At 50.5% G+C, this 14,349-nt stretch overlaps 2 protein-coding genes across 3 annotated transcripts; one reads left to right on the top strand and one right to left on the bottom strand.

Annotated features, from left to right (window-relative positions):
- Positions 1–922: 922 nt before the first annotated feature.
- On the top strand, positions 923–2,595 carry sco2 (synthesis of cytochrome C oxidase 2). Of its 2 annotated transcripts, none has more exons than XM_075472378.1 (2): positions 923–1,042; positions 1,613–2,595. In XM_075472378.1, exon 2 carries the CDS (start codon positions 1,621–1,623, stop codon positions 2,428–2,430), a length of 810 nt encoding a protein of 269 aa, XP_075328493.1. In that variant the 5' UTR covers positions 923–1,042; positions 1,613–1,620; the 3' UTR covers positions 2,431–2,595. The 2 variants fall into 2 exon arrangements, with proteins under 2 accessions (XP_075328493.1, XP_075328492.1); XM_075472377.1 differs by having other exon boundaries at positions 1,610–2,595.
- Positions 2,596–2,734: 139 nt separating this feature from the next.
- On the bottom strand, positions 2,735–14,076 carry ncaph2 (non-SMC condensin II complex, subunit H2). The gene is made up of 20 exons (XM_075472379.1): positions 13,965–14,076; positions 13,151–13,265; positions 12,946–13,047; positions 12,803–12,864; positions 10,043–10,124; positions 8,679–8,735; positions 8,526–8,605; positions 8,138–8,301; positions 7,893–7,993; positions 7,250–7,333; positions 6,741–6,804; positions 6,567–6,668; positions 6,394–6,438; positions 6,240–6,310; positions 5,671–5,785; positions 5,530–5,598; positions 5,407–5,456; positions 5,231–5,332; positions 4,982–5,131; positions 2,735–3,216 (listed from the first exon to the last, which is right to left on the bottom strand). The coding sequence occupies exons 2-20, from the start codon at positions 13,256–13,258 to the stop codon at positions 3,088–3,090; spliced, it is 1,737 nt and encodes a 578-aa protein (XP_075328494.1). The 5' UTR covers positions 13,259–13,265; positions 13,965–14,076; the 3' UTR covers positions 2,735–3,087.
- Positions 14,077–14,349: the final 273 nt, after the last annotated feature.

Below are 14,349 nucleotides of genomic sequence, written 5' to 3'. Positions count from 1 at the left end.
TCATTCAGGACAACAGTTTTAATCATTTAATCATTACAAATGTAACTGCATCTGTAATAAACAAGCACGTATAAGAAGCTTTACTTTCACATCTGGCAACATTTTCCTCAATAATGACTTTTTATACTAATTTCAATTGTATAATTGAAGGCCTAACCTTAAAATACTGTTATAATTCAATAAGTAAACAGTGAGCATTATATAACACATCATATATATCATATAACATAACATTATATGAACATGTACATATGTAAAGTTAATTATTTGATCATTTAGTATTATATTTGTTTGAATATTGATGAATAATTGTACATTTTGTTTAGTTACTTTAGTTGTATTGTAAACAAACAGTTTGTGATACTGCATTTATTTTTAAAGTGTATTTACATGCGTCTGTTACCGTTAGTTTTTTTCATAAAGTCATTTACTCGGTTTATTTGGTTCCATGAAATGCTCTCACCTGTAAGTGACCTGTAACTGATCATAATGACGGTTCTTCAGTGGAACATTTAGAGCTGATGTGAACATGGTGCTCTGTTCAAAGACATTATCATAGATGATGACTGATAAAGTGTAACTTTACTTGATTCAGTAAAATGAAGCGGCCGAATCAATGACAGACAGGTTGTGTTTCCACCGAATTACTGATGTTTAGATAATTAACACAGATCATTGTAAAATCTGAGGAAGTCTCAGAAATGTGATGATTCTCAGGCAGATTCTCAACTGCAGCGCTTTCTTGTCATCTGACGGTACGTCATCAGTACGTCACGATGTGATCAAATTAAGAACAACTCAATATTTCATTCGAACGTCTGATATTTAAGTAATATAGCGAATAACTAATAATTACCCGTGTTAATATTAGTGTATGACATTTGAGTTTGTAAATAATCAGTTTTATATATTTGTTTCCAGTCATTGCTATTGGTCCGGCGGTGTTTCCGGTCCGTGTAGAACATGCTGGCCATAAGTGCGTTCATGTAAGTGCGCTCCGTGTGACCGACAGCAGAGGTTTGGATGTTCGTGCACTGAAAAGGTGAGTGGAAGGATGTTTTATACGTGATCTCTGCGGTTAGAGAAGAAAGAGCCACGCGAAAGTAGTGAGCTTCCCATGCTAACGCTAGCTTCATGCAAACAACAGGCTGGTTATCAGTTACCGGTTAGTTATAAAACAGCCGCCTCTGCTTTGTGTTTGAGCGCCTTTGTGTGAATGGGTGACCCGCTAATGTTTGTGACAGAACCCGGTTCCGTTCGGCTGCACAGACTAGTTCAGCCAGAGGTCGGTTACAACACGGGCTGCTTCTGCAGTGGCACCGCCTGACCGCTGGGGGGTGCTGTTACTGCGAGTCATTGGAACGAACGAATAAATTAACAAAATTTTAAACATTTAAACAGAAATATGAAGGCTCATCTTTTATTATAATATATATAGTATAATATTAAAGAATAGTAATTACCTCCATCAGTCAGAGTCAGAACAGCTGGAAAACAGCTGCAGGCTGAGACCTGACTGATAATGTCAAACTCAAATCGATCATGTTGATCAGCAGTTTATTGATCACTGCCTGTGGTTGTGTTACCTGCTCACGCTCCTCTGTTGCAGCAGCGGCGGATATGTTGGGGCTGTGGTGCATTGTGGGTGATCTGCGATCGTCAGGAAGACTCCTGTGGCGCCTCCAGGGGACGTGCACGCCCCTGCGGTGTCAGGTCCAGCGACACGGACGCCCTCCTCAGCAGACTCAGAGCCGGAGCTGGTCTGGGGGTCCGGGCCCGGCGGCCTCGCGGGCCACACTGAAGCTGAGGACCCGGCTGCTGGTCACGCTGCTGTTGGGCGGCGGCCTGCTGGGCGTGTGGGCGTACGTGCACTTTGAGAAGCAGCAGAAGCTGCGGCGGCAGCGGCTGGAGCAGCTGCAGCAGGTGGCTTTGGGTCAGGGCACCTTCAGCCTGCTGGACCACACGGGCCGGAGCCGGACCAAGCAGGACTTCCTGGGCAGCTGGGTGCTGCTGTACTTCGGCTTCACACACTGTCCCGACATCTGTCCCGACGAGCTGGACAAGCTCAGCGCCGTGGTGTCCACCCTGGACCGGGAGGCCTCGCTGCCCCCCGTGCAGCCCCTCTTCATCACCGTGGACCCGCAGCGGGACGACGTGCCGGCGCTCGCCCGCTACGTCAAAGACTTCCACCCCCGTCTGATCGGGCTGACGGGCACAGAGGAGCAGGTGAAGCACGCCGGGCGGGACTACAGGGTGTACGCCAGCCCCGGACCCAAAGACGAGGACGGAGACTACATCGTGGATCACACCATCCTGATCTACCTGGTCAGCCCAGACGGGCTGTTCCTGGATTATTACAACCGCATGAAGAGCCAGGAGCAGATCGAGGACAGCATCCGGAACCACATCAAGAACTACGCCGGGCTCTGAGCCCAAAGCCGTGTTACAGCTGCTTTAAGCCCCTCCCCCGCCCCTGCAGGAGGAGGGGCTTAAAGCACGCTCAGGTTGTCCTCTGACAGGAGGTGTGACTCATGAGAAACTGAACCGCATCTCAGCTCCTGTGCTTGTGTTTCAGGGTAATAAAGATGTTTGCTGCTGTGCACAAAGTCTCCTTCTGTTTGGGTCAGGCGGGACCGCTGAGCTGAACAGCAGCTGTGCGTCACAACACGGACCAGAACACCAGCTAGAACCTCAGAGTATTTAATCATCAGTCAGACACTTAAAATCAGCTTGAATGTGTTTAATGAGAGCAGCAGAACTTTCCGAACCATAAAAACAACCCACAGGTTCGGTAAAGTTCTGCTTCCTGTGAATGCTGCAGAGTTTCTCACTGGTTCCTGGACACATGGTTTCCTTACAGTAAGAGTTCACATCAGTTCTTCCATGTTTGCACCCTAAAGTAAAGTGAAAAAGCCTCCTTTCGGTGTTTCTGAACCATTTAAAGAGTTTCAGCTGCTGAAACATGAGCCAGCAGCACACTGAGGTCAGAACATGCAGTTTTATTAGAAACCTTCAGATTAGAAACACAGCTGGGGACAGAAGAGTTCATGATTCTGTGTGATCGGACCTTATCTGGCTAACCAGCGTTCAGCTGGACGCCGTCAGAGTTTTGAACCGGTCTGTCGCTCTGTGAGTGCTGAGCAGAGTCAGAGACATGGTGTCCAAACTGTCCTCCAGGCCGCTGCTGATGTCCACCTCCACCGTGTAGTCGTTGGCCTGAGGGATCAATAACAGATCGATCAATCAGAAGTTAATCAGAAGCAGCAACACAGCTCAGAGGTCCGGATCAGAACACGCTCTGTCCCAGTTGGACCCGACCGGACCGAGTTAAAACAGAGAGTCATTCAGGTTTTCACCAGGTCGTGGAACACAGAGCCGGATCTTTCCCCTCTGAGTTACTGAGGCATCATGGGAGTCTGAGCACCCAGCCTACATGTGTTGGTGGACATAAGGCCAGACACTACAGGTGAACAGGGCAATATTTTAAAATAATAGATATCACCATGAAACTTCCTCAGTTGATTACTTCTACAAGTATGAAAAAAAAAAAAAAAGTATTGCAAGTTTTAGAAATTTGTATGTTTAATTATGCAAATTAGGCATCATCTCATTAACTGCGCAAATTTGCATATATTTCCAGAAGATAGATCTGAACATATGATAAAGCCATTTTGTTAACACACAAAGTGAAAAGAAAATTACCGAGGGATTTCAGGATATCTGCTTTCATTTCCTAGGAAATCAAAATATACTGTCCATAGCCTAAAAATAAATAAATCGATTTGCGCCATTTTTTTTGATTATGTCACATAAATCAGGCCAGGAATGATTTATCAACAAATCCTGCTGTAAATAACTTCAGAATACTGCTGAGGGTATAACTGGAAAGTTTGGTGTTAGTAGGTGCTCCATAGGCTGAGATATTGATACTGGATCTGGGTAGAGACCCAAAGAATGAGGTCGTGGATACAAGCGGCTGAAATGAGTTTCCTTCAGAGGGGGGCGGGGATCCACCATCCGGAGGAGGCCCCAGGTCAGAACCAGAACTCTCTGGAGGGGTTATACATCTGACCTGTTGCCTCCACAACCTGACCTCAGATAAGTGGAAGATGACAGATGAACAGAGTTTCTGAATCTAGATCTAGTTGAATTCTGCTGTTTCCTGTTTATTCTCAGGCATGGATCTAATGATGATGTTCATCTCCGACTGTAAATATAAACTTTAGAGGTTAAAGTCTGAAGCATGCTGGAACATGCAGGTACTACAGCCACCCTGAACTCTCATTGGTTCATAACTACAGGTTTATCATGGTGGCTTCTATCAACTCCAGAACGTTCTTAAGAGGATCAGATGAGTCCATCTTTGTCATGAAAAATAAATTCATGGTTCTTCCTCTGGTAACCATGGCTACCTGTAGGGAAACGCCTGTAATCATCACTGCTGCATAAAAAGGCTTCACAGGCAGTCATCAACAACTTCCAGCAGGAAGCTCCGCCTCCTGAAGGTGATCCAGCTGCCGGATCACGGCCCGGCTCAGGAACGGGGAGGAGAAGACTTCTGGAAGATGGCCTGGAGTCGAGAAGGGCTGCAAAGAAGCTGCTTCTCTCCAAGAAGAACACCAGGACAGACGGATACAGAACCGGACCAGAACGTCCTCAGAGCACCCAGGAACAGTTGGAAGAACAAAGCTTTTCCAGCAGGATCTGAGAGCTTCTGGGTCCACGGACAGGAAACCTTCCCACACTGAGAACTCCAGTGGTTGATGATGCAACAGTGGCTGCCATCAGTAAGGATTTGGGTCAGAAGAGGAGTGACAGCAGCCAGGATGAAGGTCAGTAAAAGCCTTTAAACTGAGCTCATTGTTTTACCAAAGAAACATCTGACAGAAAGATCCAAAAACCCTGGAAGTTAATACCTGTGTCACTCACAACTGTACAATCAATCAATCAGTGGTGGGGGGGGCTGATGGGTCAGATTTACCAGCTGCAGTGAAGCCAGCAGGAACTTGCACGCCTCAAAGTTGTCCAGCCCGTGAACGATGGAGGAGAAGGCCCGGCGCCGGCCCACGCTGCTCAGCGCCCTCACGATCCGCTCGCCGTAGTCGTGGATGTCGAAGACTGCGCGCTCCTCCTGGAAGACAAACCAGAAGCAGGACTGGGCATCAGGTGTGAGCTCTGAGCCGCAGGGTGCAGGTTCTGACCCGGTTCTGACCCGGTTCTGGTGACTGACCTGCAGCTCCAACTCTGGCCGGATCTTGTCCTCCCAGTCTTTGACTCTACGGGACAGTGCCGTCTCCTGAGTGTAGCCCCGACTGTTGACAACCAGCTGATCCTGAACACACACACACGTGTCACACACACACCATCAGCCCCTCGGACCCATCGGTAACGCCCCCCATCACTCACCACCCGCAGCTTCACCAGGTCTTCGTAGGTCAGCTCGTCTCTCTGAGCCTCTGTGGACACACAACACGTTAGAACCGGGTCCTGAACTCACCCAACATCTGGATCCCAGCTCGCCGTGTTTACCTGGTGAGATGGCGTTCGGGCCGTCGTCAGGGAACGCCTCGTGGTCGTCGTCCGAGTCGTCGTCTCCACCTGCCACAGAATCACCCGTTAAATCTCTCAGATGAACTCGATCCGACTCAAACAGCCCCGGCTGATTCTTACCCAACAGGTCGGCGTGTCTGAGCACCTCCACAGGCTCCTCCCCCTGGTACTGGGGCCCCGCCTCCTCTGGCTGCAGGAAGGTCCTCCTCAGCTCCTCTTCTGACATCACCACACCCTGAGTGACATCACACAAACCGACTGTAAACTGCTTTTAGTGAGCAGTGATGAAAAGAAGGAGAGGAAACTGATAAAATGCCCACAGCACCACTCAGACCAGAACCAGAACCAGAACTGTGGTAGTGAAACTGTGAGCAGCAGAATCTTGTTCTGGACACACAGATATTACTTTATTCATCTGTCTGAATGAGCTAAAGATTCTGTCTTAAAGACGAGTTTCTCTTGGAAATCTTTTAGCTGAATCAGCAGTTCTGCATTCATGGAAGTTTATTCTTTAAACTTCCTTCATCAATCCTTCCAGATTAAACCAGAGTCTCAGCATCGTTACAGATGTTCAAAGGTGGGCCCAATAACACGTGGGCAGAACATGAAACTTCAGAACAGAATCTGAGAGACTGCTGTCCGACAGCACCAACAGCAGCGCCTCAAGGCATGATGGGAAAGCGTCTCACCGCCCTCCTGCAGAGCCTCCTCTGGGTCCTCATTTTGTCCTTTATGGAGCTCAGATAGATGTAGTTCAGCTCTGAAACAGGAAGTCACAGCTGGATCTCAGAGGAAAGACAAAGCTGCTGCTTCATGTGTTCACATGTTTCCCCCAAACGTTACCTGTGAATGTGGGGCCGCTCCTTAACTTGTGCTCCGGAGGGTCGACTGAAACACACACACACACACACACACACACACACACACACACACACACACACACACACACAGGTGAGGCTGTGACAGGTGGGCACAGCTGAACAGAACAGGGTGGGAGGGAGCGGGTGACCACTCACAGGTTCCTCTGAACCAGCTCCTGAAGTCCTGCAGGGACGCAGCTCGCTTCCTCTTCCTCTTCCCGCCGTCGTCCACGCCGTCAGGAACCTTGTAGCACTTTCCTGCAGAGGACGCACAACTCCGTCAGCGCATAAACCCACGGCCCAGCAGCACCCGGGGGTCCTGGCGCTCACCTGATTTAAAGGGCTTGTCCTCGCCAGCGGGGGCGTACGGGTCATGCAGTGCCCAGACGTTGACCTGGAACACACAGCCGTGAAGTTTTCACCAACGCCTCTGAACAAACTGTCCGACTCCCCGCCCACACATTCCGTAAAAAGTCAGAAAACAAAAGATATGACTTCCTGCTGTGAGTGGGCGGGGCTATGACAAACCACACCCACTGATGGAAACTCGACCTTCTAAGACGTGTGTGACTAAAAGACAATTTGGTCCAACTCCTGACCTTCATGATGTAGTCTGTGGGAGGAGTAGGTTCTATGAACCTTTGAACCAAAATGGCCGACTTCCTGTGGGGTTCAGCCCACAGCAGGAAGAGACTGTAGGAGGGTGTTCTGTTGCCAGTTTCATAAACTTCTATGAGCCACCAGGTGCTTTTCTCTGAACATGCACATAACCCACAAAATATGCATTTCACACATTTCTTTCATGAGTTTGCTCAGGTGTCACTAACCAGGGAACCTACAGCTGATGGAATCTTATCCTCCCGCCTCCGTTGGTCTGCTGTCACCTGCCGCCTCTCTCGGATCATCCCACCGTCACTTGGAGCCTGAAACAACGAAAGCTGTGAAACACCCGTCCAGGTGACACAACCGTCCAGATGTGACACCCGTCCAGGAGAGACACACCCGTCCAGGTGTGACAACCGTCCAGGAGAGACACACCCGTCCAGGTGTGACAACCGTCCAGGAGAGACACACCCGTCCAGGTGTGACAACCGTCCAGGTGTGACACACCCGTCCAGGAGAGACACACCCGTCCAGGTGTGACACACCCGTCCAGGAGAGACACACCCGTCCAGGTGTGACACACCCGTCCAGGAGAGACACACCCGTCCAGGTGTGACACACCCGTCCAGGTGTGACAACCGTCCAGGTGTGACACACCCGTCCAGGAGAGACACACCCGTCCAGGTGTGACAACCGTCCAGGTGTGACACACCCGTCCAGGAGAGACACACCCGTCCAGGTGTGACACACCCGTCCAGGAGAGACACACCCGTCCAGGAGAGACACACCCGTCCAGGAGAGACAAATCCGTCCAGGTGTGACACACCCGTCCAGGAGAGACCGGTTAGCCTGCTGCTCTTTAATGGAACAGAGCAGTACCGAGACCTGGTGCCGCTCAACGTGCTCCTCTGGGTCCTGGTCCTGGTCCATGTTGTCCTCATCTAAGGGCAGGAAGTTCTCTGCAGCGTCTGCAACAACAAACCATCATTACAGCAACCAGGGGACATCCAGAACCAGAGAGCCAGGTGAAGAGGAGGTTCTGAAACCTGACTGCTGGTGCTGGTCCTCCCCCGCAGGGTGCTGGTCCTCCCCCGCAGGGTGCTGGTCCTCCCCCGCAGGGTGCTGGTCCTCCCCCGCAGGGTGCTGGTCCTCCCCCGCAGGGTGCTGGTCCAGCAGGAAGCTGGACGCTGCAGCCGCCCGGAGCGTGAGCCGGATCAGGTCGTCCTCACCTGGGATGAACAGGTTGATCCTGAAGTCCTTCTGGCTGCACACCACCTCACCCTTCATACTGAGAGCAGCAGAATCGGGTCAGTTAGAAACATCTGGGTCGGTTCCAGTCATGATAACATCTAACATGAACAGACTGCTCAGTGGTCCTCCTTCAGATGAAGTGATGGACCTGAAGCTCACTTCCTCTTTGGGTTTCATTACCTTAAACTCTCATAACTACTAAAATGGAGGAGCTTTACTTTTCAGGACGCCTGTTGTCAGCAGACTGACGGACACACTGACCTGATGAGGGGCAGCTTTTGCTTCTCGTGGGTTTCAGGGGGAACCAGAGACTCAGGAGGGAGAGGAGTCACCTTGACAGTCTGAATGGAAACAGACTCTCAGATCAGATCAGTCTCAGGTTATCTGCTTCAGCCTGAGAGGAAACCAACTCACCGTGTTGGAGTCAGACTTCTGGGAGTTTTCTGAAGCCTCCAGGTCCACAAGAGAGAACTGAGGAGGCAAACAGAACACAGACTACGTTACCCAGAATGCCCAGAAACAGCTGCTGGAGGTGGCTTCAGGTTCTGAATGTTTCTGATTCCTCTAAAGCTTCTTCCTGCTGATGCTGACACAACATTTAGTACTCCTGAATACAAAAGAGTTTCCAGAATGATATCAGCTCTATGTTCACAATTAAATCTGACAGACGGACTGAAACTTTAAGAACACATCCTCCCCCTCAGCTTATATTATTATTACTTATTATGACCAGTGATGATAATGACCGGATCAGTCTTTAATACAGCGGTTTGATCCGGCTGCCCCAACATTTACATGGAACAAAATGTCATGGGACCACCTCTGACTGAGGGGGGGACACCACCTCGGCTGGGCACCTTGTTGGTGGCACCTCGGCTGGGCACCTTGTTGGTGGCACCTTGTTGGTGGGACCTCGGCTGGGCACCTTGTTGGTGGCACCTCGGCTGGGCACCTTGTTGGTGGCACCTTGTTGGTGGCACCTCGGCTGGGCACCTTGTTGGTGGCACCTCGGCTGGGCACCTTGTTGGTGGCACCTCGGCTGGGCACCTTGTTGGTGGCACCTCGGCTGGGCACCTTGTTGGTGGCACCTCGGCTGGGCACCTTGTTGGTGGCACCTCGGCTGGGCACCTTGTTGGTGGCACCTCGGCTGGGCACCTTGTTGGTGGCGCCTTGTTGGTGGCACCTCGGCTGGGCACCTTGTTGGTGGCACCTTGTTGGTGGCACCTCGGCTGGGCACCTTGTTGGTGGCACCTCGGCTGGGCACCTTGTTGGTGGCACCTCGGCTGGGCACCTTGTTGGTGGCACCTTGTTGGTGGCACCTTGTTGGTGGCACCTTGTTGGTGGCACCTCGGCTGGGCACCTTGTTGGTGGCACCTCGGCTGGGCACCTTGTTGGTGGCACCTCGGCTGGGCACCTTGTTGGTGGCACCTTGTTGGTGGCACCTTGTTGGTGGCACCTCGGCTGGGCACCTTGTTGGTGGCACCTCGGCTGGGCACCTTGTTGGTGGCACCTCGGCTGGGCACCTTGTTGGTGGCACCTTGTTGGTGGCACCTTGTTGGTGGCACCTTGTTGGTGGCACCTCGGCTGGGCACCTTGTTGGTGGCACCTTGTTGGTGGCACCTCAGCTGGGCACCTTGTTGGTGGCACCTTGTTGGTGGCACCTCGGCTGGGCACCTTGTTGGTTCTTTCTGTTCTCCAGGCTCATCTCCAGATGAGAAGAGACTTTCTGTGGACATCTCCTATTCTAAACAAAACTTAAACCACTTTCATCTTCTCACCACAGCTAAGTCGTCAGTGTCGTGGCCGCTCGCCGCCCTGCTTGTGTCGCCATTCTGAGCCCCCGCCTTCTCTTTGTTCCGCCTGTCAGGAGGACACACACAGAGAGTAAAGCACAACTCCACCCTGTCAGGAGGACACACACACACACAGAGTAAAGCACAACTCCACCCTGTCAGGAGGACACACACACACACAGAGTAAAGCACAACTCCACCCTGTCAGGAGGACACACACACACAGAGAGTAAAGCACAACTCCACCCTGTCAGGAGGACACACACACAGAGAGAGTAAAGCCCAACTCCACCCTGTCAGGAGGACACAGAGAGAGTAAAGCCCAACTCCACCCTGTCAGGAGGACACAGAGAGAGTAAAGCACAACTCCACCCTGTCAGGAGGACACAGAGAGAGTAAAGCACAACTCCACCCTGTCAGGAGGACACACAGAGAGTAAAGCACAACTCCACCCTGTCAGGAGGACACACACACAGAGAGTAAAGCACAACTCCACCCTGTCAGGAGGACACACACAGAGAGTAAAGCACAACTCCACCCTGTCAGGAGGACACACACACACACACACAGAGTAAAGCACAACTCCACCCTGTCAGGAGGACACACACACACACACACAGAGTAAAGCACAACTCCACCCTGTCAGGAGGACACACACACACACAGAGAGTAAAGCACAACTCCACCCTGTCAGGAGGACACACACACAGAGAGTAAAGCACAACTCCACCCTGTCAGGACGACACACACACACAGAGAGTAAAGCACAACTCCACCCTGTCAGGAGGACACACACACACACACAGAGTAAAGCACAACTCCACCCTGTCAGGAGGACACACACACACAGAGAGTAAAGCACAACTCCACCCTGTCAGGAGGACACACACACACACACAGAGTAAAGCACAACTCCACCCTGTCAGGAGGACACACACACACAGAGAGTAAAGCACAACTCCACCCTGTCAGGAGGACACACACAGAGAGTAAAGCACAACTCCACCCTGTCAGGAGGACACACAGAGAGTAAAGCACAACTCCACCCTGTCAGGAGGACACACACACAGAGAGTAAAGCACAACTCCACCCTGTCAGGAGGACACACACACAGAGAGTAAAGCACAACTCCACCCTGTCAGGAGGACACACACACAGAGAGTAAAGCACAACTCCACCCTGTCAGGAGGACACACACACAGAGAGTAAAGCACAACTCCACCCTGTCAGGAGGACACACACAGAGAGTAAAGCACAACTCCACCCTGTCAGGAGGACACACACAGAGAGTAAAGCACAACTCCACCCTGTCAGGAGGACACACACACACAGAGAGTAAAGCACAACTCCACCCTGTCAGGAGGACACACACACAGAGAGTAAAGCACAACTCCACCCTGTCAGGAGGACACACACACAGAGAGTAAAGCACAACTCCACCCTGTCAGGAGGACACACACACAGAGAGTAAAGCACAACTCCACCCTGTCAGGAGGACACACACACAGAGAGTAAAGCACAACTCCACCCTGTCAGGAGGACACACACAGAGAGTAAAGCACAACTCCACCCTGTCAGGAGGACACACACACAGAGAGTAAAGCACAACTCCACCCTGTCAGGAGGACACACACACACAGAGAGTAAAGCACAACTCCACCCTGTCAGGAGGACACACACAGAGAGTAAAGCACAACTCCACCCTGTCAGGAGGACACACACACACACAGAGAGTAAAGCACAACTCCACCCTGTCAGGAGGACACACACACACAGAGAGTAAAGCACAACTCCACCCTGTCAGGAGGACACACAGAGAGTAAAGCACAACTCCACCCTGTCAGGAGGACACACACACAGAGAGTAAAGCACAACTCCACCCTGTCAGGACGACACACACACACAGAGAGAGTAAAGCACAACTCCACCCTGTCAGGAGGACACACACAGAGAGTAAAGCACAACTCCACCCTGTCAGGAGGACACAGAGAGAGTAAAGCACAACTCCACCCTGTCAGGAGGACACACAGAGAGTAAAGCACAACTCCACCCTGTCAGGAGGACACAGAGAGAGTAAAGCACAACTCCACCCTGTCAGGAGGACACACAGAGAGTAAAGCACAACTCCACCCTGTCAGGAGGACACAGAGAGAGTAAAGCACAACTCCACCCTGTCAGGAGGACACAGAGAGAGTAAAGCACAACTCCACCCTGTCAGGAGGACACACACAGAGAGTAAAGCACAACTCCACCCTGTCAGGAGGACACAGAGAGAGTAAAGCACAACTCCACCCTGTCAGGAGGACACACAGAGAGTAAAGCACAACTCCACCCTGTCAGGAGGACACAGAGAGAGTAAAGCACAACTCCACCCTGTCAGGAGGACACACAGAGAGTAAAGCACAACTCCACCCTGTCAGGAGGACACAGAGAGAGTAAAGCACAACTCCACCCTGTCAGGAGGACACAGAGAGAGTAAAGCACAACTCCACCCTGTCAGGAGGACACAGAGAGAGTAAAGCACAACTCCACCCTGTCAGGAGGACACAGAGAGAGTAAAGCACAACTCCACCCTGTCAGGAGGACACACAGAGAGTAAAGCACAACTCCACCCTGTCAGGAGGACACAGAGAGAGTAAAGCACAACTCCACCCTGTCAGGAGGACACACACACACACACACACAGAGAGTAAAGCACAACTCCACCCTGTCAGGAGGACACAGCGGCGTCAGGACGTAGCTCACCTCTTGTTCCTGTCGTTGATGTACTCCAGGGTCTGGTAGACCAGGCTGTGCAGCAGCTCCACCTGAAAACACCCCAGACAGTTCAGTCAGAGCTCCACCCACCGGTCACATGACCACACACTCTGCTGACAGCCGACACCCACCTTCTTGCTGTAGATGCAGGCGGAGCCTTGAATCAGCAGCGCAGCTTCTGCAAAGTTCAGCTGGGTGTTCCCTCCATCAAAGGTGATGCACATCTCATCCAGCTGAGGACACACACACACACACACACACACACACACTCTCTCTGTCAGGTCACCTGGACAGGTGTGGTTCCCCTCTGCAGGTGGACTCACATTCACAGCTTACCTCCTCCAGGTAGTCGTTGAGCTCGGACGCCACGTCCACGTCCCAGTTCTTGGTGAGCTCTCTGATTGGCTGCAGCAGGTGAGCGAACCTGCTCTCTGTGCACTCCATGTCGGGTCTGTGATGGACGACAAACATGGACACAAATCTGCAGACATTCTCATGAAAAATAAAGTCAGACACCTCCAAAAGGCTCCAGAAGTCAAGTAAATGAGCCCCTGCATTGACAATAAGCCTCATTGATCTGATAAAGTATTGATTAAGCAGCAGTGAGGATTGTGTCAGTCTTCAGAGTAAACATGCTCATTTTCATACCCATCTTAAAAGATCAAACTATCTTTCATTTCTGACCCCTTTGCACATGTTAGAATCAGGGTTTTGATCATTTATATCATATTTGTGTCATTTAGATGACTTCCAAATGTTGGATCTGATGGTAAAATCCCTGCAAGCTGACTGTGTCAGCTGTCAGTGTTAATGAGGCTCCGTCACCGACTTCTGACCGTCTATTATGAACAAAAATATCAGCTCAACGCAACGAATCATGTCCCAAATACAACCTACCATCCATAAGATTCCTTACCAATCTTAACAACTCCTCTGTCAGGCAGGCTTTTAAATTAAACCGAAAACAAACCTATAAACAGCAGATTTTTTTACGGACTCTGGCAAACAGACAGAGCGGCTCTAAGATTAAACATGGCGTTTTTCTAAAAGTTTCATAAATGTTTGACTGAACTTAACGTTTCTAAAACCTTAAATTAAACAGATGCCAGTAAAACGAAGCTTTGAACTAGTTTAAAGAAGAAAAACTCACGAAGAACTGGACAAACCTCCGGAGGTTCAATGTTTGTAGCCGTTAGCTAAGCACTCAAAGTACCCGCGTTAAACTTCTTCTTCTGCTGCTTCTTCTACTTCTTCTTCTGCAGCAGGTCACTGCAGCCTGGTGTGCTGCCATCTGTCGGTCACACACGTTAAAGGGATGAAAAAAGGTTGGTTTTTATTTATCGTGATTTATTCATTTGGAAGAAAAATTATAATGCAAATCTTTTTTCATGAGATCCAACAAGCACATAGTTTTCTAAAACATGGGCCTCTCAAACAGTCAAGATTTTATTAAATCTCTCTGAAATTCGTCAGCGAGACATCAAACTTTGTAAGAAGTGATTTTAGTTCAACAGGAGCTGCATCTATCTATCTGT

Source organism: Odontesthes bonariensis, chromosome 8 (assembly GCF_027942865.1).
Source record: "Odontesthes bonariensis isolate fOdoBon6 chromosome 8, fOdoBon6.hap1, whole genome shotgun sequence".
Taxonomy (NCBI): Eukaryota; Metazoa; Chordata; class Actinopteri; order Atheriniformes; family Atherinopsidae; genus Odontesthes; species Odontesthes bonariensis.
Note: the sequence above shows the minus strand (reverse complement) of the source record. Positions and strands in the feature narration are given on the sequence as shown.